This window comes from Mercenaria mercenaria, chromosome 1 (genome assembly GCF_021730395.1).
Source record: "Mercenaria mercenaria strain notata chromosome 1, MADL_Memer_1, whole genome shotgun sequence".
Classification (NCBI taxonomy): Eukaryota; Metazoa; Mollusca; class Bivalvia; order Venerida; family Veneridae; genus Mercenaria; species Mercenaria mercenaria.
This window is the reverse complement of record NC_069361.1, coordinates 18,650,611-18,676,090: the sequence shown is the minus strand read 5'-3', so window position 1 is coordinate 18,676,090 and position 25,480 is coordinate 18,650,611. Positions and strand designations below refer to the sequence as shown.

The window sequence follows — 25,480 nt, the reverse complement described above, 5'->3', positions numbered from 1 at the left end:
CAAATCATGACCTCCGGGGTCAAAATTTACCCCGCCCGAGGGGTCACTTGATTTTACATAGGAAAATCTTCAAAAATTTTCTAAAAATAAACCAGAAGGCCTAGATCTTAGATATTTGACATGTAGCATTGCCTAGAAGACTTCTACAAAATTTGTTCAAATCATGACCCCCAGGGTCAAATTGACTCCGCCCCATGGGGTTACTTGATTGTACATAGAAAAATCTTCAGAATTTTCTAAAAATAAACCAGAAGGCCTAGAGCTTAGATATTTGACATGTAGCATTTCCTAGTGGACCTCTACAAAATTTGTTCAAATCTTGACCCCCTAGGGTCAAATTTACGCAGCCCCAGGGGTTACTTGATTGTACATAGGGAAATCTTCATAAATGTGCTAAAAATAAACCAGAGGCTTAGATCTTAGATATTTGATATGTAACATTGCCTAGTAGACTTCTACAAAATTTGTTCAAATCATGACCCCCGAGGTAAAATTGACCCCGCCCTAGCAGTAACTTAATTGTACATCGGAAAATCTTCAAAAAATTTCTAAAAATAAATCAGAAGGCCTAGAGCTTAGATATTTGAATTGTAGCATTGCCTAGAGGAACTCTACAAATTTTTTTCAAATCATGACCCCTGGCATCAAATTGACCCCGCCCCAGGGATTACTTGATTGTACATAGGAAAATAATTCAAAAAATGTCTAGAAATAGTCTAGAAGGCCTAGAGCTTAGATATTTGATGTGTAGCATTGCCTAGTGGATCTCTACCAAGTTTGTTCAAATCATGACCCCGGGGTCAAGCTTAAATGCAAATCTTCACAGCAACCATTTAACCAGGTGAGCGATATAGGGCCATTAGTTAGTGATTTATTTAATCCTAAGCTTTTAACTCTGGTACATTACTCTTGCCAGAACATAAATGTTGAGAAATTTCATCAAACTTACCACAGGATGAGTCAAAGACACTTTCTATATTTACATGCTCTCTACTTATTAGTCATTTTATAAAGTTTTATTGTATCAAAATACTCAAAATAACTGTAAATTTATGTTTGCAAATGAACAAAGGTTTTGTCAGCAGCCTGATGTTCACTGCATTCTGTCATGTCACTATAATATTATGTTGTTCCAGTAAGAATATTAGAGAGTGAAATCTCACTAAATTTAATGACAACAAAATGAGATCTTGTATATATTATGGAGATGATTTATTTGCTTTTTATTTAAGCTAGAATCACACTTGTCCAGAAGAGCTTGCGGATGAGTACCGGATAGCATTGGTAACGCATCCGTAGAACTCCCAACTCATTTGTAATTCATCTGGTGTATCTGTTCAGAAATTGGGGGCACCTGGGGGCAAGGGTGCAAAGTTTTGAACATGCTCAAAATTTTGCCAAGGATAATATATCCTTAAGGAATCAGTAATAAAACTATAACGGTTCTGAAAAGATCATAATAGATCTTAAAAGATTGTAACAGTCGGGAAGGCAATTCCTGTAGTAAAAAAATACGAGCTATTACGGTTTTATTACCGATCTAATAAGGTTAATTAAGGTTCTGTTACGATTGCATTATTGGCAAACCCATTATTTTCTTACACAGCCTGAGCAGTCCATGGATGGAAATCTGGAACTCATCTGCAAGCCCATCGGGGGTACTGTGATTCTAGCTTTAGTAAGTGTCGAAGCATTAGATCAGGCTGATGCATGATTTCAGACAAAAACAGTCAGTTTGGATAATGTTGTTTATTATTTCTTTGGTTGTACAAAATATAGTGGAATTGACATGATAGAGGAAAAGGTGACAAATGTAATCAAGGTGTATGAAACAGAAAATATAAGATACAGCAATAATTATTTGAGCCACGCCATGGGAAAACCAACATATTGGCTTTGCGACCAGCATGGATCCAGACCAGCCTGCGCATCCACGCAGTCTGGTCAGGCTCCATGCTGTTCGCTTTTAAAGCCTATTGCAATTGGAGAAACTGTTAGCGAACAGCATGGATCCTGACCAGACTGTGCGGATGCGCAGGCTGGTCTGGATCCATGCTGGTCGCATACCCACTATGTTGGTTTTCCCATGGCACGGCTCATTTTATAAAACATTAAGTTTATTAACAAAAACAATAAGGTGACAAACATAATATTTACTACATATAATCTGGCTTCAGGAAGCAAGTGATAAACAATATTTTTCAAGGTTTTCAGAACCTATTAACTCCATTACTGATATTAATAATGGATCAATGAAGAGTCAATCTCTGCATTTGTCAAATTAAATTGATTTGATTGGAGAAGAGTGATATTGGGTAGGGTGAGAATGTAAGGGGGTAAGAGAACACTACATACATATATTTCAGTGAAGAGGGCCAGTTCTCACACTAGATCATATGTTGGTATTAAACATAAATGTAAAGATTTGTAAATGTTTTGTTAGTGTACTGTTTAAAACACTTGATTGAGTTCATGTTTTGTTGGTACTTTTTATAAACAATGTGACTTCACTTTATTAGCACTCAAGCTCTTACTTAGGGTATATGGCTTAATTGACATGTTTATGATGTAACATTGTCCTTTTCTGTATGTTGTCACAATTACTTGCATCATGCTAAAACAAATCAGACTAGATGTTCAATAGTACAAATGTAATATTAATGGCAGAACAAACTCAGGTGTTGAATAAAATATGTTTGATTGCATTCAAAAGGCTTTGTATGTTGATCATTTTACTATATAATAAAAGATGAATACAAATAAAAAGTCTCTCCTAGGTGAAGGATAATGTCAGTGTGCCGAACATTGATATTTTTGCTTTTCTTACTTAACTTAAGTCGAGAAAGCAGTTACAGGTTTAATTTGTTATATTATTAATAGTTAAAATAAAACACATATAAAATTTTACATGGATATGTCTCATAACTTTTCCCACATCTCTATGCTAATAAGCACATACCATTTCTCTCAGAAGTGTCAAATACAGTAGAATCACTTAAGGCGCTTTTGTCATATCACAGACTTGCAAAATATTTAAGAATAAAATTTAAGATATGAATATCTTGTCACTGTTCCATTCACATTGTTAATATTCTCTGTCTATGCAAGATGATCCATTTTTGTTCACCATTTCTCTCTGTTTTGTGGATTTCTGTTGCTGTCATGTGGATTGCTGTCACTATTTTGTGGATTTCTGTCACTATTATGTGGATTTCTGACACTATTATATGGATCGCTGTCACTGTGTTGTGGATTGCAGTCCCTATTCTGTAGATTGCTGTCACTATTTTGATGCTGTGAAATCTTTGCTATGCTTCTTGCATTTTGCATTTGTGAATTGACAGCTTCTGTTGTGAATGAGTCATTATCTGTCCTGTTGCAGATCATTTTTCTAAAAGCCCTTTTGAAATTACTGTTACCATATGCATATAACAAAGGATTGACTGCTGAATTGGCATGGCTGAGGACAATGGTTACTAGAAGCAGTTCTACAGGATAGGAACAGTCACTACAGGTCAAAGTTATTGTGTTGAGAACATGAATCGGTATCCACGATATTGCAAATAGTAAAATAACAATGGCTAATGATTTTGCTGCTTTGATCTCTTTTCTAAGTTTCGATATTGTGTTGGAGGAGCCCTGCTGAGGTGATGATATGCTTAAGGCCGCTATCTGTGTCATTTGTTTACGCACAATTAGAAAAATATAAAAATAGATCGTGGTTATTATAATCAACGGTATAACAATACATCCAAAGAAATGAAAATATACTGTATATTCCATGTCTATAACAGTCACAAAATTACATGTCCAGTTTTCATTGTGTAATTCTTCAAGATTCCAACCGAACACAGGTATAAATCCAATTATCATTCCTATACACCATACTGCAGCATTTGCCCACAATGCACGTTTAACATCAAGGTGTTTTGTATATGCAAAGGGGTGCTTTATAGCAAAATATCTTTCAAATGCTACAGCTAGTAGGTTGAAAATTGACACTTGCGTGAAAGCAACAACAATTGAGTTGGTAAATACACAACCAAGGAAATGATGAGGTAATCCTAGGTAACTTAAGGCAGCTAATGGAGCGACTACTATTCCAACGAGGAAATCTGCCAGAGCTAGACTGGCTATGAAACAGTTTGTTACAGTCTGTAGTCGACGATTCTTGAAAATTGCTAAAAGAACCAGTCCATTTCCAGCACATGACAACACACCTACTATCACCTCTGCACTGATGTAAATCTGACTGGTTGTATCCATTTCTGTTTGAATAAAATATTTAATAAATTTGCAGAAATTTCTTTCCTTGACACCTATTATGTTAATTGCAGCACTCTGGTGGTAGCATTAGCACAAATGTTAATTTCTCTGGCTTTATCCACTTAACAATTATTTTTATGATTTTTGCACTATCGTACTGTTGACATTCTGTCTGTGTATTTTTCCTAGAAAAAGTCTTCTCTGGATACAATTACAATTATAGAATGATGCCTGGAAAGTAAAGTCAGATATCATCTTTAGGGAAACTGATATTTTAATCAGTTAAAGTGATGAGAGTTATCCATTGTGTGTACAGTGAATTTACCTCCAGTTTATATAAGTCTTCTCCTGTCAATCATTTGGAAGCTTGAGGCAATTTAAGCAATCACTTGATAACTTCCTGTCATGTACGTAATTTGAACTTTTCAGCTTGGTTTGGTTTCACCATTGATGTTTGAGAATCCTGAAAACATTAAAAGACTGCTTTGAATTTAAGCAGAGAAAATACCAGAGGCACACCTTAACTTTCCAATAACCCTTTTTGTTTAGTATAAAAGACCCTTCCCATTTAGTGTTTAAATAACCTTCCTGTTTAGTGTAAAAGTAACCATTCATGTTTAGTATGAAATATTTTTACCTTCCAGTTTAGAGTAAAAATAACCCTTCATTTTTAGTGTAAGAAAATTCTCCCAGTTTAAAACAAGTTCAAGTTCAAATTTCATTGGCAAATCAGCAAAGTACTTGCCTTTGGCCATTTACATTGTAATAGAAATATGGCAAAGACACAATTTTGCAAAATCATAACAACATAATTATACATGTACACATAAATAACAAATTTTTACTAGGAAACGGTAATATCTGACAGGGTATTGTTGCGTTGAAGCATAGCTTCTTTTATGGATTTACACAGGTTTAAGAGATGTTTCTTTCTCATAACTGACATAACAGAAACAAATTTATTTAAAGAGGGCCAAGAAACATTGCCCAGATATTTATGTCTAATATCTCTATATTTGTCACAACACAATAGAAAATGATACTCTGATTCGGTTACATTTTGGGTACATAATTTGCATACTCTTTTATTTCTATCCACACCAGTATATCTTCCTACTTCAATTTCTAATTTATGAGAGGATGATCTTAAGGACGTCAAACACTTTCTTAAAATATCGTTTGGTATAATTTCTATATAAATTCTACAAAATGTTTTCTTATATTTGCAGTAGTATTCGAGTTTAGGCATAGTATTAATTGAGGCAGACCAGTCTTGAATATATTGATCTTGTAATCTGTTTATAAACATGGGTAAATAATTAAAGTTTTCCTCGAAGTTATTTCTAATATTTGTAAAACCCAAATGATCAGTAATTGAATTAATACCAGTTGACCTGCATGAATTGTTTACATTATTCAAAAGGTCGTAATACATACTGTAGAGTGGGGAATCAACGTTCTTCATTATTTTTAACCAAAACTTAATAGACCGTTGCTTGCAGATGATAGATAGAGGAAATCTTCCCAATACTCCAAATACGGCAGCATTTGGAGTTTGAGATTTAACTCCCAAAACATACTTACAAAATCTTAAATGTAATTTATCAACATCTTTTGGGTTGTATAAAACAACTCTTCCTGTTTAATGTCACAATAACCCTTTATGCTTAGTGTAAATTAGGTATAATTAACGATTCCTGTTTAGTGTAAAAATAATGATTCCTGTTTAGTGTATAAATAACCATTCCATTTAGTGTATAAATTACCAGTCCATTTAGTGTATAAATAACCTTTCCTTTTTAGTGTAAAAATAATGATTCCTGTTTAGTGTAAAAATAACCATTTCAATTAGTGTATAAATAACCATTCCTGTTTAGTGTAAAAATAACACTTTCTGTCAGATGTATTATACATGTATATCTTCAGTATAATTATGTGGTATATCGCTATGTAAAAAGGTATAAAATTAATTTATCATGGTATTTTCAAACTGAAAGTTAAATGAATTAATAATTAATAGTAATCTAGCTGTTACAGATATGAAAGTAAGTGATTGTTGTTTGGTTAGAAAGTATTTAGAAGCTCATCTGACTGACTTTGGGTTTGAATCCAACTGGAGAATTACAACTGTGTACCTTCTTATTTGACATCAATCTGAGATTTTTCACAGTATCAAACATTCATCACAACAAGCTAAAATAAATATCTAATATTATATATCTATATGAATTCTGTAACATAATTGGCTTGTATTTCACAGTAAGTATAATTAATGAACAGGCAGAAAAAAAATGTATTGTACCTTTCGTATTGTTTGTTGCCGGACTACTTTCATTAATATGCATGACCTGACGCAGTTCTATAAGTAGCACAATAAAAACTTCACTAAGTTCCATTTTAACATTGATTAACATTGAAGACTTCGTTCAATAACAAAACAGCAGACATAAAGGTGGGATATATAATAAAAGGGTCATTATAACAGTAGCTAGACCTGGGATTTTGTATTCAGCTCTTGAGGATTTTGCAAGGTTGGATCACACTTGTGGCTTGCGTGCCTCGTGAGATCCGATCTGGCAAAAATCCACTTGAGCCAAATACAGCATCCCAGATCAAGCTACTGTTATAATAACCCTGTTATACACTAGCTAATCTGCCTCCTCTTGAGAAAGACCAGTAAGTCAAAGTAATTTGTGTCAAGATGTCATGAAACAAAATGTTAGTTGATGATATTTACTAATGGTGACTGTTTAAGAGCATTGGAGGCACATATCAGGTAATCGGATTTCATGTAATTTTACTTAGTTCTTTGATGTTTCAATATCTGATGCACAAATTTAGTTTAAAGCAGCACTTTGATGGAAATTGTTTTAACTATGATACACAAAGATAAACTGAACTAAATGATGACATTTCAGTGGATTAATGCCATACTGTAAAAAGCTGTGATCTAAGTTCTTTAAGTTGGGGTAGTTTTTCAGAGTCCACTCTATTAATTTAGATCAACAGCCGTCAGAAAACATGAACTTCACTTGTTTGTTTTTACTCTTTGTCACATTGATCAAAAGGTAAATATTTAACAGAGAGATGAATTGGTCTCATTAGACGAGTGGATATAGTTCTGCTAAGAATGGTACGACCTCTACGTGTATGAGATCACTTGTGCAAAATGATCTTCTGCTGTCTCTAACAAAACAGTACTTCAATTGCAAAAATAAAATCAATTTAGTATGATATACAGTATTATAAACCTGCTGTGCTAACTGCATTGTAAAAAAGGGAGAAATATTGCAAAATTGATGAAGTTCTGTATAATTGTACGAGATGTAATCAGGACAGCCATCTGTGGCAGTTCTATTTACAAATATATTATTTCACACAGGAGTGCATTTATGATGAAAAATTACACAGTTTATAATCATGCACAGCAGATACATTTGTGTCAGACATTACCCTCACCTGCAAATGTTGGTAGCCAGAAGAAATTTTTACTAATTAAATAGAATTTACCAGTATAACGACTTTCAAGAAATCAATAAAGTTATGAACTGGATATAATAGGGTTATTATAACAGTAGCTGGATCTGGGATGCAGTATTCAGCTCAAGTGGATTTTGCTAGATCGGATCTCACGAGGCGCGCAAGCGCTGAGTGTGATCAGACCTTGCAAAATCCACGAGAGCCAAATACAAAGTCCCAGATCCAGCTACTGTTATAATGACCCTTTTATTATATACCTTTACCATTTTGATTCTTGTTTTGTTCTTGAATGAAATCTTCAATGTTTATCGATATTGCTTGGAACTTAGTGAAGTTTTTATGTGCGCTATTTATAGAAATGTGTCGTGTCATGCATATTAATGAAAATAGTCCGGCAGCACACAATACGGAAGGTACAATACGGAATTCAAAAGATACAATATGGAATTTTTGTCTGTGTGTTCATATTTAATTATTAAGCCGATTTTTTACAGAATTTATTTAGGTATATAATAAAAATTAATAAGATGTAATCGACTCCCATTAAGCCATATATTTGTAGTATTAAGATGATGATACTATACAGATTAGGCCTGTCTGGGTAGCTCAGTAGATGGCCAACTGGTCTAGAGGACAAGAGTTTGATATTTTTTAGAGGAGATGCTCTTTGTGACAAATTTAGTGAAGGACAAAAAGTTAGTGACTGGTCTTTATCGACTGATACATGTAAGGAAGCTTGAGATACTTGCAGAGATTTGTACTCATTTAAGGTAGTTTTGCACGTTTGGATCGTAATTTTTTCTACAATGTAGAATTTGATTAAACTATGTTTTTTTCAAAACTTTAGAATATACCTTGAAAAATCAGCAAATAAAAATGATAGGATTGTGTGCTTGATTTTTTGCTAGACTGATTTTAAAAATTTGGACATCACGCATTTTTTCATATATGGGAAAATCATAACTTTTAAAACATTATCACAAATAGAAATTTTTCTACAATGTAGATTTTGATGAAACTTCTCACAGTTGTAAATAAACATATGGCCTATAATGTGGTGAAATAAAATATATAGGTCCGTGTGCTTATTTTTGAGATATTTGATTATGATTAAAGTGAACTGGATATTTCATGCTATTTTTAGACATTATTTTGAATTATTTAACGTGTCATATGTTTTCATATCATATCTTGACTTTAGAAATATAGTAACAGTGCCATTTTAATAAATTTACTCACAGGTTGTCATAAATTCATAAAATGATTTTCATTTCCGTACGCTTTATTCTACGTTTTCCGGATAAATGACGTAACGCCACAACTTCAGGTTTATCAAACGTGCAGAACTACCTTAAGATACAAAGTTTGGAAACTAGCCAGTTAGATTGACCCCATTTGATTAAACTGAAATATTGTGAGGAATTGTATTTTATCCAGAAAAAAAATTTGAAGCTCATGAAGAGATACATCGTCATCAAATAACATAGTTAATTAACCGCTACCTTGCTTAAGGTATTGGACCCGTAATAGAGTATCTCCTTTTTGAACAGTATTCAATTCCTACCATAAACCTACTTTAAATACAATTTTCAGGGGGGCGTAGGTTCAAACCCCACTGGGACCAAATTTTTTTTCTCCATGTTTTCCTTTTCTTCTAGTAAGTTTTTACTTCTTTCAAGACTAATTATGGATGAATTGTACAAAAGTGGAAAATTTTCATTTTATAAGCGATTTTTTGCCGTTTAATGTGAATTTACCTCTGAATCAGGAGGGGTAGAGTTAGAAATCTTTAAAAATACTGAGTTACGTGCGGTAAAAGTTCTCTATTTTGCCTTCATTTGTTAGATTACATGTTGTGGAAGAAATGCAGGTAGGTTTTACTATTGCCCCAAGGTTATTTTTGAATGAAGTGAGTAAAATTCAGAACAGACCCACCAGATTCAACCTTAAGTTTTCAATGTTAGAGTTAGAATTCTGTCTCATTAAATCTGTTTACTTGAAGCACTCTAGACAAAAATGAGTTTTAAAGTTTTATTTTGTGGTTTCTAATTGTTTAACAATAGTTAGATGTTTCTTTTATCAAAATTAATGTTGTAATGAATTCTCTGCAAGCGTTTTAGATAGTGGCCATCACATTGAATTTTGTCTCTTCTTGAGCGTGAGGAAATACCATGTATTATACAAAACTTACAAAAAACGGCACGGTGAAAGTTGTTTAAAATTTGAAACACAGTGTGAAACATGGTCAGCTTTAAGAATATACCAAGCAAATGCCATTTTTAAAACATTACTATTAGGGGTCCAATACCTTAATTTCTATAATGAACTTGCCCATCTTTCAATTTGGACTGCACCATTAACTGTTAAAACAAGTGCTTACAAAAAAGATACTGACTGAATAGCAAACAGTGCAGATCTTGATCAGACTGCATGGATGTGCAGGTTGATCATGATCTACACTGGTCGCAATTGCAGAATCAATCATTTCCAGCATGATATGGGTTAAGAGAACTAGTCTTATACAAGAGTTTTCTGTCTGATGTTGAAATTCTTTCCAAAAATACACCAAACATAAAAAAGCATTAATTAAAAATGTATGTACCTTTATATGTAATTGAAATCTATTTTATCTCCCACTTAACTCCTGATAGGGATCCAACAAAGATCACGTGGCTGCGTGTAAGTAGAATCAAACCCATTTTATCTCATAAAATTACATTCTTACATTAAAATTATGACATCAGGATCTTAAATAACTGGTGAAATAGGTAAAATATTGTTAGTTCCATTGAAAAGACATGAAATAGAAGACCATATTTCATATTTAATGATCTTACAATAGGGATGAGTATGTGATGAAACTGAAACTGAATAATTTGATTAAATGTCTATTTTTACACAATGATATATTCAGTGGTGTTGTACATAATAAAAATAATAGTTATTATAACAATATTAATAATGACAATAATAATAATAACAGCCTTATTGTAACAAACAGTCATGACAGCACCTCTCCCCTTGAGGTCATTTTACCCCCATTGCCAATACCAGTGCTTAAAGCATCTGGTACGCCCAGACGAGCTGCATATAGAGGTTCAAACCCCCCAGTTAATGGTGCCATCATATACTATTTAAGAAAGAAATCTTACACACTACCCTACTCATAAAGCCTTACCAACAAGTGTGTTTATTAAGCAAATGAAGGGAGATAATATCTACATTTACAGACATAAACAGGTATATTAATTTACTCTTTGCGGAAATGAATCTCTATAAAGACATTGAGAAATCCTGTATTGACCGATAGTTTGATTGAATTGTCAGAAATGTTATAGACCCTATAAAGGTAAATATAACAAACAAAATGTTGGTCTAATTAAGTATGTCAGCAGTCCAAGTTTAGGAGTACTTACTTGCATGCAAGAACATACATGCTGTAGGCATTGAAATACAGCAAATATCAAAAAGTGATTTGTTTTTGCATTTGGACTGGCCCTAAGTAAGTATTGCAATAAAATTCACTTTGCAAAGCGCTAAGTATTAAAAATAAGTTGTTGTAGAGAAATGCATTTTTGTTTGGCAAATGCTAGCAGTTAACATTCAGAACAGAATTAAACATGATTAGTAATCAAAACATACACAAATCATATCAGTGAATTAAAAACTTACAACATCTACTTATTTCATACTCTTTGTCTTCTTGTTTGTCATCTGTCTTTGTCTGTCTGTCTGTCTGTCCAGACAATGAAGAAACGTGTAAAGCTTTTTCTTCACAGCAAGGGTGACAGTGGGTTAGTCTAAAGCATGTGATCATGTCAAAGGATATCTTAGATATGCTCATCCCATCTGTGAATCACAATGTTTGTCTACTACGGCAGCCTGAAGTTCTAACAAGTAGTTTTTTCTACTATTTTTGTTTGCCTTGTTTACATGTTAATGGAAAGTGCAACCTTTTATATTCATATGATATATGTAACAATAGGTGGGCTGATAGTTTTCATTTTAAATGCATTACAGAGATTTCAAATAGAGATTTTAATGGTTCTATTTATTCAGACTTGTTAAGCAATTTATACAGGATGTATAATGCCTTGGGCATATATTTACACTTAATTAAAAGATTCTGATAACTCCAGCGATTAAATTGTCTCTTGATAGATTAATTGATTTTGGGACTCATTTAATTACAATATTCCAAACAAAAGGAATCAATTTTTTGCTTCATTATTTTGAAAGGTGTTGCTTTGTTTTGCTTGTCTCCAGGAATTTTTAAAAATGTTTCACATTTTACTGAGCAGAGTTTAAATGGATATATCAATCAATGCTGCAAATGCAGTGCTATGGATCTAACATGAACACATTTGTATTTATTGAATGAGAGGTCCAACATTTATTAATTATCTAAATATTGTCGCTCCATGTTTTCTGATCACCAGGGGAGTTGTGTCTGTTGTTCACTGAGAGGCTTTTAGTTGTAGAGCCAGCTAGAGCATAGCATGCACTCTTCATTTTTCATCAGAATTCAATTAAACTGGCACACCTGTGAGTATGGTTTCCATTTTTAATCAGCTGTTATACTTGCAGAGTCATGATCATTTGCTCTTCAGATATTATTTTTAGCTTGTCTAATTTTTGAAAAAAATCTATGAGGTATTGTTGTCAATTGATCATCGTCATCGGTGTCAGCGTCGGTTGAATTTTTTGTTTAGGTCCACCTTTTCTCAGAAACCGTAAGAGCTACAGCTTTGAAACTTTGCACACTTGTTTATCATTATTAGATGACTGGGTAGGCCAAGAACCATAACTCTGATATGCATTTTGTCAGAATTATGGCCCTTTTAGTACTTAGAAAATTTGAGTTTCTTGGTTAAGATTTTTTTAGGTCCACCTTTCTTAAAAACTACAAGAGCTTCAGCTTTGAAACTTTGCACACTTGTTTATCATCATTAGATGACTATAGCTCTAACCTGCATTTTGTCAGAATTAGGGCCTTTTTGTACTTAGAAATTCTGAACTGTAACTCTTTCCTTACATACTTGCAGAGGAGCGATGGTACCCGTAGGCAGTGCTCTTGTTTATAGGTACTGTAGCTTTTAAATTTATGTCTATGACTTCTAAGGAGACATGTTTTTGTCTGTTTGTCAGGTTTTAAGTCCATCACAAAATTGTTCACTGTGTATCTTTAACCAATGGAAGGATTTCAAAAAACCTGGCTCCTGTTTGTCACAAATACAATGTGTAGAATGCAACTTTTATTCATGTTGGTACAAGGTAAAAGATCAAATAATCAGTGTCGTATAATTCTTTGCTAAGTTTCATTACAGCTTTGAAGGATTTTCAAATTGCATAATTGTTGGCCATAATGTAATGCTGTATTGATTGTAACATTCAGTTTAAGGTCAGATTAATGTTTAAAAGGCAATATTTTGTGTTTTATCTGTATTGTTTTACTCCTTTGGAGGATTTTCAAGTAACTTGGCGCAAAGGTTTATATACAGAATGCACCTCCTAGACACTTTGGTTCAGAGTCACATGGTTAGCTGAAAGGTCAGAATGTCAGCATAACTTAAAGCCCATTTCATTCTTTGTATTGCATGTAACTGTTAATTATGTAAATACTGAATGCATACATGCATACTTTACAAAGTGATTAATGTATTAACTGACAACAATTAATTGAAAACAAAGGCAAAAAGGTTTAAAGAGGCACACCTTCCAATTTATGTCAGTATTTTTGAAGTTTAAAAAAGACTAAATACAATAAAGAAATTCTGAATCAGCTGTATTTTGTATCATGCTCCTGAAATATCAGTTTGAATGACATTTTCTTACAGCTTTTCTGTTTTCAGAAATATAGCTGTATGTTTAAAAATGCGATACCGGTAATCATCTTAGAAATACCTATTTCCAATATATCTAAAGTTGACCTTTTTTCTCAGCTAAAAAATGTTAAACAACAAATTAAAAAAAAAAATAAAACACCCAGATCTTTTGCTAACAAAATAGAATACCTTAGTATTGAAATTATCTGTGATAGATACTGAAATTATGTAGACAGTTAACTACTGCACAAAAATGGAGAAAAATGTTCACAATCCTATTTCATATTTGATACAAATAAACAGAGAACAAAAAAGAACAAAAATCTCATGAAACATTTCCTACCTTATATGGTCTATCAATCATATTGTAGAGAGAGACAAATTCCGCTGTTTTCCTCTTCCATCAATCTACTGGTGTAATGGAAAAGAGAGAGAGACACACTGCACGCTAGCGATCTCTTAAAACCTCCTCTCATTGGTTATAATGAATTAAACAATACAAATAATTGTATGGGTATGACAAAGTTGACATTCCCAACAGACTTAAGTATCTGTTACAAATGCTAGACCATCAATATATGTACAGTTTCATTTTTGTTGTTTGTCATGCATATTCCCTCTAGAATCTTATTAATGGTTCAAAGTGATGATGACTTGTAAAGTTATTAATTGTTCAAAGTGATGATGACTTCTAAAGTCATTTAATAGTCAGATATTTTTCTTTATTTTGTTATGATGAATAGTAGTGTCACTATGAGACTAATGTTTGCCCAGTTTCATCTTAATGTACATTTACATCTGAGATTGCTATATATATATATATATATATATATATATATATATATATATATCAGTGAGCATGCCCAAATCAGATCACTGTCTGGTAGTGGTCAGATTTTTGGCAGATTAAAATATGAACCACATTTATCTATTTTTTGTGATATCTTTGTTACATGTGTATAACAGTCACTAACTTTACTTTTTTGTGTGTGCTTATTTAACAAATTGATAAACAACAATAGTACAATATTAGTCGGATATTTTTGACATTAGTTGGACTTGTTACTGATGGGAAAATAAATATCTAATATACAAATTTGCAATGTCCTCTTAAACTTAGACTCCTTCAATGCAGCCTGATATATGTCACTCTTTAAAGTTTGTTTACCTTGAAGATTTTGCAGTTGCTTGATGTGCTAAAGTGTTATTTAAACAATTTTAAGTTTTAACAATTGCAACACTTCTACGTTTAGTTCAAAACTTTAGTCTAACTGTAGAGTTAAAGGAAGTTGTGCATATTCAAATCAAATTTTTTCTATAATTAAGAATTTGATAAAATCCTGATTTATCAAAACTAATATCCTTAGAAACTTGATGAACTAATATCCTTAGAAATTTGATAAAACCTGATTTATCGAAACTAATATCCTAAGAAATTTGATGAAATCCTGATTTATTGAAACTAATAACCTTAGAAATTTGATGAAATCCTGATTTATCAGACTAATATCCTTAGAAAATTTGCCAAATTAAAAAGATAGGGTCATGTGCCTGATTTGCTAGTTTGGACCTCATTTAAGGTGATTGACTGTAATGAGATCAGCAATTTACATGAGATTGCGTTGTCTCCCGATGCTTCTTCTGCATTCTCCGACTGCTAATGTGGCTCATACAAGCAACAAGACAGAGAATGCCGAAGTCCTATATGGCAAAAACGTAATCACATGGAAATAACCGATTTTCATTACGGGTCCATTACCTTAAGATTTCACAATAGGAGTCTATGAGAAAGTCACAATTTAATTGACATTTTTGCAAACAGAAATTTTCCTATGTGTAGATTTCATTTGAAACTTCTCAGAGTTATAAATTAACATAATATTATTGTCCGTAATAGGGTGAAACAAAATGTATAGTTCTACTTGCTTTTTTGTGATATTTTCCCATCATCTGAACATTTCAAGCTGATTTTAAGACATTGAGTTATTTAACATGTCACTCTTCTTAATGTTATATTTTATCTTTAGAAATGTAGTGGTGTTGTGCATAGGATGCCTTTCATTCATAAAATGGTCTAGTGGTAACACGCTTGACTGTCAATCCAGAGGTCCCGGTCCAGGCACTGGAAATTTTTGAGATGCTCTTTTGAGTGTCTCCCACCTAACTAGAAGCCTGTACTGGTTCTTCCCAAGAAAGACGGCTTTGCATGTATCGGTGCTATACACCGTGCACATTAAAGAACCAGACTGTCTATTAGAAAATAGCTAGGCTAAGTTAGCCGGACACGTCTGTATCTGAAAAAATTCTCTCTGTCTGTTCTGGGGGCTTTATCTCACTCTGTCCCTCTGGTCAGATTGCTCTGTGTCTGTACTAGTAGAGGATGATTTTGTGCCCTGTGTGGCTGCAGTTGCTGTAAAGCACCTTTGAATGTGTTTATCATGAAAAGGGCGCTATATAAATCTGGTATAATAATAATAATAATAATAATACTAAAATGACTTTTGTTTCTGAATATGCTGAGTCTAGGATTTGTTTTTACATTACCAGTTCATCATATGCGCAGAATTACCTCGAGTAAAGACCAGACATTTTCATGCTTTCACCTCATCTTTCTTGACAGTTTATCAAACTTGATGTTATGATTCAGCTGAGTTTGTTGTGTTGTCTTTTTTTCTCTCTCACTTTTATGGTCTGATGAATTACACATCCTTCAATGTGAAATTAAATTGAGACATCTGGCTTGGCTTTTTGACTTTTTGTTTAAAATTCCAAATTTCTTATGATACATACTACTTGTGATGAGTCCTTTTTCCTGTGATCAGTGAAATCTAGTGTGATCAGTGAAAACTAGTGTGATCAGTGAAAACTAGTGATTTCACTTTACTGTCTGAAAGATATTCCTCAATTCTTTTGTACCGTCATCTTATGCCATTTGATATTTAATTTATATTTATGCTTACAGATGATAAATGCGGTTTTAATATTGCACAATGCCTCAAGATGTGATAATGATTTGTTTGACCATCTAACTTGCAAGAACTAATGACAGTTAAATAGATATTTAGTTACACACTGTATAATGTTGTTCTTGCAGTTGGCGACAGAGATGTTACGTTTATTTGATCCTACACTTGAACAGCAGGGCTCACCTCAGGAGGAACAGCTGAACCTTATACCCATCTACAGGAACCCGAAAATACAGGGAGCATTCCTTCCAGGTAGTCATAGTGATTGTAATGCTGAATTAATGTACCTGTAAATGACAATTGGTAATTTTGGTACAACTGCCTATTCTCCCATAGCATTTGTTCATGTTGCTCTGACAAGTACATGTACATGGCATTCTGTTCCAGCTGGATTAATGCCAGATTGCTACCAAACCAAAATTTCCATTTCTCAGTATACCGTAGGTCCTCTACCTTTAAATATTGGAGTCAACCAACACTGTACATACATATGGGAACATACTGGAATAGAATTCTGAAAGTTCTCTTTTTTATGCCCCTGCCATAAAATTGGGGGTGAGGGCATATAGTGTTACCCCTGCCCGTGTGTGTGTTTGTGTGTTAGGGAAAGGGTGGTGTTTGTGTGCGGGCCATAATTTTGACATGCATGGTCCGATTTCAAAATAATTTCACACAAATGATAAGCATGGATAGACGATGTGTCATGCACAAAAACCATTTCACTAGCTCAAAGGTCAAGGTCACAGTCCTTGGTTGAACTTAGCCAATTTTCACTACATATACAGAATACTAAATTTACGGGTCTTCCTACAATATTTTTTTTTTTTGTAAATACATAGGCCAAAGGTCATTCTTTTAGCGTGTGAGCAGTACCATGCCTCTGACCTTTCTCCTGTTGCGGGAGCATCCCTTTTGGTGACACATTTCTAGATTCTTGTAAGGCATTAAGATTATAATGGTCAGCAGATGAACTCATTTATTTAAAGAGTTTATACTAATCATTTTATCTTGTTTTATTTTTATCTTATATTGAGGGCAATGCAGTTCTTCTTATAGTGATAAACATTGATATATATATGCAGGCTTTAAAAACTGATTTGTCAGCTGTGTCACCAATATTTGAAATTTGAAAACAGTACATAAACAGGCTAAAACAGCCATGATATTTCAGGGGCATAACAGGATTGATTATCTTTTACTGTCTCTATGTCACAAAAATAACTCAGATCTGTTCTTTAAAAGGCTATCATATTCTTTTTTTAAACTGAGTGAAAATGATTAGCTCAAGGCAGTGTAAAATACAATGTGGCATAATTGTGTGTGATATGCTTTACCTTTAGTGTTATTGGAGACAGACTTTGTTGGAATGATCATTTACTGGGCCCTGATCATTTCCTCTTGATAGTTCTAGCGACATTATTCATTATACAAACAAATGTATCTTAATTGCAGTATAGACAGAATTGCATGCATCAGGTCTGAGCATTATAGATCATTACAAGGCCATTGTTTTTTTCCTGGCTGATTTTATAGTCAATATTGGGCATATTGAAATTCTACTTTCTGACAATGCTTTTTAAACCATACCCTGCTAAAGTTGTATAATAAACTTGTCCATCTTTCAATTAAGACAGTACCATTAACTGTTAAAAGGGGTGCTTACCAGAAAGATACTGACTGAGTAGCAAACAGTGGAGACCATGATCAGACTGCATGGATCCGTGCAGTGTGATCATGGTCTGCACTGGTCTTGAAGGCAGAATCACTACCGCCAGCAGGCTAAGGGTTAATTAAAAATCCTGCAAATGAAAAAAAAGAGTACATTTTCATGTAGTATATTTAAAAATTTAAAGCATTGATTGATCTGGACACAGGTGTCTTGCCTTTTACAATGTTGTTTTTGTGACAGTTTCTCATGTTTTATGTAAACATACTTCTTTTTCTCTCATTACTAGGCAACTTCCATTACCTGCATGTGAAAAAGCCAGGATTGGACAAACCATTAGTAGAACAAATGGGTCAGTCAGATTATGTAAGTTTGTTTTATATGAATTTTCTATAGTAAAACATACACACAGAATTTAAACATCCTTGTTATTATTGATAATTATTTAATATCCTATAGCTTTAAGTGAGACTGTTAACTCATTCTTGAGTTTATGTTCATAAGAATAATATTTTTTCAATGAGTAAGCATGAGATTAGAATACTAATTTTTGTGGGATTTTGGTCTTTGCGGGTTAAATTTGGTCATAAAATATTTAATTTAATATTTAATATGTTTTGTATATGAAACACACCAACATTTCCCCATGGAAATGATGTGTTTGCAGACACTAAAGCTAGTTGTATTACAATACACATATGGATCAAACAATGATGAATGAGTTTGGAGACCAGTCTTAAATTTCCAGTGTCTGATTGGTTGTTTTTGAGCATAGTTTGAAATTGACCAATGACACATCTGCATTTTGAGACTGGTATCTAAACTGAGTTTCATAACATTTCAGCCTTGTTTTCAGTTCAAACTGAACAAAAATTGAAAAGCCAGCCAGCTTAGCTCAGTAGGTAGAGTGTCGGACTATGGATCGCGGGGTCGTGAGTTCGATCCTCGGGCGGGGCGTATGTTCTCCGTGACTATTTGATAAACAACATTGTGTCTGAAATCATTGGTCCTCCACCTCTGATTCATGTGGGGAAGTTGGCACTTACTTGCGGAGAACAGGTTTGTACTTGTACAGAATCCAGGAACACTGGTTAGGTTAACTGCCTGCCGTTACATGACTGAAATACTGTTGAAAAACGGTGTTAAACCCAAAACAAACAAAAACAAACAAGCAAACAAACAAAAATTGAAAATGTAAGGTATGTAAGTTGTGGTCATTGTTTAGTAGAATGTTGTTGTTATTTCAGGGGAAAGAGTTAGTGACTGGTAGTCCTGGAGGTGAGACAGAATATTTCAAACTTCATATCAACCAGTATAATAATGTGGAGACTATCACATGTCTGGCTAAACAGGTAATTTAAATAGTATCCTGTAGTTGTAATTGGTCAATATAACCTGCATGTCTGGGGAATCATGCAATTAAGTATTAATTTATGGAAACAATTAAATGCTTGTCAGATGTTTATCAAGGTGATTTATTTGTGTAAAAATTGTTACACTGTAAGTCCTGTATGGGGAATGTTATAAGGCCTTTCCGGTAAAATTTTAAAGACAAAAATGCAGTTACTGCGTATATTAATAGCCAAACAGAATATACCTGGAAGGTAAAGTTACAAAGAAAAACAAAAAATTTACATAGATTCAACCAAATATTTGTTAAATTATCTGAGAACATTTTTTTTTATCAGTGCATGTGTAGGTATCCTTTAAAACCTAATTGCACTATAAAACAATATAAAGGACATGTTGAGGAATCAGAAATGTTTAATCTGTTTGAAATTATTTTCTAGCCATTACCATGCAGTAACTTGATATGCCTTTATGGTCTACATGAGAGATGTTTGAACAATATGGTGTCAAGGTTCAACGAGGGACTTATAAAGGACTTTTACAAGTAAGTATGAAATGAATTAATTTTTGTTTTTTACTAATAGTGTTCCCTTGGATTTATTGTGTAATAAATGGAATTTGGATTGTATGAAGCTTGTACTTAGGATGGAATTAGATATGGTGCTAGGGTCAAGGTCATTAGAGTTAATTAATAATTCAGAAATTTTTTCTGCAAATTATTTTTATGCCACCGAAGGGAGGCATATAGTTTTTGAACCGTCTGTCCCTCTGTCAGTCTGTCAGTCTGTCCGCAATTTTCGTGTCCGGTCCATATCTTTGTCATCGATGGATGGATTTTCAAATAACTTGGCATGAATGTGTACCACAGTAAGACGACGTGTCGCGCGCAAGACCCAGGTCCGTAGCTCAAAGGTCAAGGTCACACTTAGACGTTAAAGGTCTTTTTCATGATAGTGCATTCGTGTCCGGTCCATATCTTTGTCATCCATGGATGGATTTTCAAATAACTTGGCATGAATGTGTACCACAGTAAGACGATGTGTCGCGCGCAAGACCCAGGTCCGTAGCTCAAAGGTCAGGGTCACACTTAGACGTTAAAGGTCATATTTCATGATAGTGCATTCGTGTCCGGTCCATATCTTTGTCATCCATGGATGGATTTTCAAATAACTAGGCATGAATGTGTACCACAGTAAGACGACGTGTCATGTGCAAGACCCAGGTCCGTAGCTTAAAGGTCAAAGTCACACTTAGACGTTAAAGGTCATATTTCATGATAATGCATTGATGGGCGTGTCCGGTCCATATCTTTGTCATTCATGCATGGATTTTAAAATTATTGGGCATGAATGTGTGCCACAGTAAGACGACGTGTCGCGCACAAGACCCAGGTCCGTAGGTCAAAGGTCCTAAACTCTAACATCGGCCATAACTATTCATTCAAAGTGCCATCGGTGGCATGTGTCATCCTATGGAGACAGCTCTTGTTCTGTCTGGATGACAAGAAGCAACAATGGAAAACTAGTTAGACAAATGTGTCATGGTTGCAAATTGGTTAAGGTCACTCTAGATATAGAAAAATACTGTTAAGTCATTAATATTTATGGGTGACATATTTTTGTGGATTTTGTGGATGTGTAAGTTCAAGAAATTAAATGCAAGTGAACATGAAAAACTGCTTTTGATTTATCATAAAACTGAAATGCACTTATTCAAGGATGGTTTGGGCAAAGCCAAGAAATCTTAAACCAAAGAAGTTAAATGACGTCACAATATGTGATTAAAAATTAATTTCAAATCACCCCTTTAGTTAATTTTGTTTCTTTCCAAAGGTTTTCTGTTTGAAGAAAAAACCTGGTTTGGAATGAATTTTCACTTCTTTTGTTTTTATTGAAAATTTCTCAGAGTTTAACCAGTTTATCATGTCTCCCATCACATAATAATGTGTGTGTGTGTGTGTGTCTCAAATCTTGTCCGCATTCTAAGACGGACACTTCTTATCCGATCTTTACCAAACTTGAACAAAATGTGTTTGCCAATAAGTCCTCAGCGAAATTCCATAAATAGCAAAATCGACCCAGGCACTTCGGAATAATGGCCCTTGGAACTTGTTTTTGATAATCAAAGCACCGAAATTCTGATAAGGCAGTTCAGGTCTTGGTGCATGGTTGATTCATTTACTTCTGTTCAGATGATTAGGCAGTTGTGGGAGACATGCACTTTTCTCAAAAGCAGCTCTGTTATATATTGATTGATGACAAGATTTATACATTCTTTTTTTTACTAGATACTTCACGGAGACTTGGGCTTTGGCAGTGTATCATGATAGGTTTGCAGACTTCAGGGAAGAGCTTAGAGAATTACTCATCACAAGACCTGTATGATACTTTTCACTTTCTCGTTTTGTTTCTTATTATTTCTTATAAATCTTATTTCAATTACAGTGAAACATGTATCACTTTAAGTCTAAAGGGTCAGAGGAAGTTGTTGAGTTATCTCATAATGGTTTGAAACCAAACAAACCATTTAGAGAGCCTAAGAGCTTGTTTCATCAATGCTCATGTGATCAGGGCTTCACTATAATTTGACAGATGATTCCTAGTGAATACGTTTCTGATGTCATTTTAGGTGGAATTATTGGTAATATGAGCCCACAGTGACATACTGTTGAATGTTCAATTTAACACTACACAGCATTATAAGAAAAATGTTTCCTTTCATAAAGCAGAAAGTCAGTATCTTTTATTTTATGCTGTTAGTAATCTGGAATAATTGAGCCACTCAAGTAGCTCAGTAGATCCCACAGAAGACTAAATCAGCTGGTCAAGTTTACAGGTTTAATGTGGTAGCAAGACAACTGTCAGAATCTTACCCTTAATAAAATCTTGGATGAGTTTGTTATTGGGTCACCTGGGGTCAAAAACTAGGGCAAAGGAAAAGGTAGTTGACATTGTGACAGTTTGATGTAACTCAGCATGTCGGAAGCCATTCATATACCAGCTCTGGTTAATGTTGCAAAGTTGGCAAGTACCTTCAAAGAACAATTTAATAATTTGATGCCAGTTTAGAAATCAGGAACACCAATTAGCTTAACTGACAGATATTAATCTAAAACATTTTTGGAAATTTGATGTTAATCTCAGAAACAAATAACATGTACTGTTCAGACAAAGTTATTTTGCCACTATTACATTTAAACAGACAAATTGACATGTTCCTGTTTTGTTCTTCAGAATGAAGGCTCAGAATCCCTGGAGGAAAGAGTTAGAAACCTTGTTGACCCGGAGATGCCAGTAAGTTTTCTTCTATATAGATACAGAAGTAGCTTCCTGTAACCTGAATCCAATGATATTAAACTAAGTTCAGTGCCCAGTCTAATTACTTAAGTATCTGACTGGTTGATTCTGAGATGCTGCTTGAAATTTACCAGTCGAAAAGAGACATTTTGAGACTGGCCTCTAAAAATGTTGTTTTTAGCTCACCTGAGCATTGCTCAGGTGAGTTTTTCTGATCGCTCGATGTCCGGTTTGGTCAGAATGATTACCTTGATGAAATCTAGGCCAAGTGTCGTCTGTCATCCGTCAACATTTAGCTTGTGTATGCGATAGAGGCTGTATTTTTCAACTGATCTTCATGAAGTTTGGTCAGAATGATTACCTTGATGAAATCTAGGCCAAGTTTGAAAATGGGTCATCTGGGGTCAAAAACTAGGTCACTAGGTCAAATCAAAGAAAAACCTTGTGTATGCGATAGAGGCTGTATTTTTCAGTTGATCTTCATGAATTTTTGTCAGAATGATTACTTTGATGAAATCTAGGCCGAGTTCGAAAATGGGTCATCTAGGTTAAAAAACTAGGTCACTAGGTCAAATCAAAATAAAACCTTGTGTATGCGATAGAGGCTGTATTTTTCAACTGATCTTCAGGAAATTTGGTCAGAATGATTACCTTGATAAAATCTAGGCCAAGTTTGAAAATGGGTCATCTGGGGTCAAAAACTAGGTCACTAGGTCAAATCAAAGAAAAACCTTGTGTATACGATAGAAGCTGTATTTTTCTATTGAGGTTCATGAATTTTGATCAGAATGATTACCTTGATGAAATCTAGGCCAAGTTCGAAAATGGATCATCTGGGGTCAAAAACTAGGTCACTAGGTCAAATCAAAGAAAAACCTTGTGTATGAAATAGAAGCTGTATTTTTCAATTGAGGTTCATGAATTTTGATCAGAATGATAACCTTGATAAAATCTAGGCCAAGTTCGAAAATGGGTCATCTGGGGTCAAAAACTAGGTCACTAGGTCAAATCAAAGAAAAACCTTGTGTATGCGATAGAGGCTGTATTTTTCAATTGATCTTCATGAAATTTTGTCAGAATGATTACCTTGATGAAATCTAGGCTGAGTTCGAAAATGGGTCATCTGGGGTCAAAAACTAGGTCACTAGGTCAAATCAAAGAAAAACCTTGTGTATGCAATAGATGCTGTATTTTTCAATTGATCTTCATGAAATTTGGTCAGAATGATTGCCTTGATAAAATCTAGGCCAATTACGAATATGGGTCATCTGAGGTCAGAAACTAGGACACAAGGTCAAATCAAAGAAAAACCTTGTGTATGCAATAGGGGCTGCATTTTACACCGGATCTTCATGAAATTTGATCAGAATATTTGCCTGGATGAAATCTAAGTTGAATTTGAATATGGGTCATCTAGGGTCAAAAACAAGGTCACCAGGTCAAATTAAAGAAAAACCTTGTGTACGCAATAGGGGCTGCATTTTACACTGGATATACATACAATTTAGTTAGAATGATTGCCTTAATGGAATCTAGGTCAAGTTAGAATATGGGTCATCTATGGTTAAAAACTAGGTCACTAGGTCAAATAAAAAAAAAAACCCTTGTGTATGCGATAGAGACTGTATTTTTCAATTGATCTTCATGAAATTTGGTCAGAAAGATAGCCTTGATGAAATTAAAGTCAATTTTGAATACGGGTCATCTGGGATCAAAAACTAGGTCGCTAGGACAAATCAAAGAAAAAGGTTTTGTATGCGATAGAGGCTGTATTTTTCAATTGAGGTTCATGAAATTTAGTCAGAATGATTGCCTTGATCAAATCTAGGCCAAGTTTGAATGTAGGTTACCTTGGCTTAAAACTAGGTCATTATGTTAAATTGAAGAAAATACTTGTTTACACTTCAAGAGACTACATTTTTGGTCCAATCTTAATGGAAATTGGTCAGAATATTTGTTTCCATGAAATCACTATGTCAAACATGTTAACACTGTTATGGTGTGTTTAGGTGAGCGACCTAGGGCCATCTTGGCCCTCTTGTTTATTTAACTCACCTGAGCACAAAGTGCTCAAAGATGAGCTTTTGTGATCGCCCTTTGTCCGTCAGTCGTCTGTCGTAAAAAATTTGACTGTTAACACCCTAGAGGTCACAATTTTGGCCCAATCTTATTGAAACTTGGTCAGAGTGTTACCCTCAATAAAATCTTGGATGAGTTTGATATTAGGTCATCTAGGGTCAAAAACTAGGTCACCAGGTCAAATCAAAGGAAAAGCTTGTTAACACTCTAGAGGTCACATTTTTGGCCCAATCTTAATGAAACTTAGTCAGAATCTTACCCTTAATAAAATCTTGGATGAGTTTGTTATTGGGTTACCTGGGGTCAAAAACTAGGTCACCAGGTCAGGTAAAAGGAAAAGGTAGTTTACACTCTAGAGGCCACATTTATGACCATATCTTAATGAAACTTTGTTAGAATATTAATCTTGATGATGTATAGGTCAAGATTAAATCTGGGTCAGATGGGGTCAGAAACTAGGTCACTAGGTCAAATCAAAGGAAAAACTTGTTAACACTCTAGAAGCCACATTTATGACTGTATCTTCATGGAACTTAGTCAGAATGTTAATCT

At 34.1% G+C, this 25,480-nt stretch overlaps 2 protein-coding genes across 2 annotated transcripts in view; one reads left to right on the top strand and one right to left on the bottom strand.

Annotated features, from left to right (window-relative positions):
- The window catches only part of LOC123524181 (cilia- and flagella-associated protein 61-like), a 54,089-nt gene that overhangs the window by 26,627 nt on the left and 1,982 nt on the right, over positions 1-25,480 (top strand). Inside the window, exons 23-28 of the mRNA XM_053541272.1 lie at positions 16,666-16,789; positions 18,493-18,569; positions 19,451-19,555; positions 19,994-20,097; positions 21,841-21,931; positions 22,787-22,846. Of these exons, the coding sequence (XP_053397247.1) occupies positions 16,666-16,789; positions 18,493-18,569; positions 19,451-19,555; positions 19,994-20,097; positions 21,841-21,931; positions 22,787-22,846 (561 nt within the window). The remainder of the gene's footprint in view (positions 1-16,665; positions 16,790-18,492; positions 18,570-19,450; positions 19,556-19,993; positions 20,098-21,840; positions 21,932-22,786; positions 22,847-25,480) is intronic.
- LOC123544854 (adenosine receptor A1-like) lies at positions 2,049-14,311 on the bottom strand. Its single transcript, XM_045330926.2, has 2 exons — positions 13,915-14,311; positions 2,049-4,729 (listed from the first exon to the last, which is right to left on the bottom strand). Exon 2 carries the CDS (start codon positions 4,264-4,266, stop codon positions 3,124-3,126), a length of 1,143 nt encoding a protein of 380 aa, XP_045186861.2. The 5' UTR covers positions 4,267-4,729; positions 13,915-14,311; the 3' UTR covers positions 2,049-3,123.

Coding starts and splice junctions, on each gene's coding strand:
- LOC123544854 (XM_045330926.2), bottom strand. CDS start 4,266: ATGGATACAACCAGTCAGATTTACATCAGTGCAGAGGTGATAGTAGGT.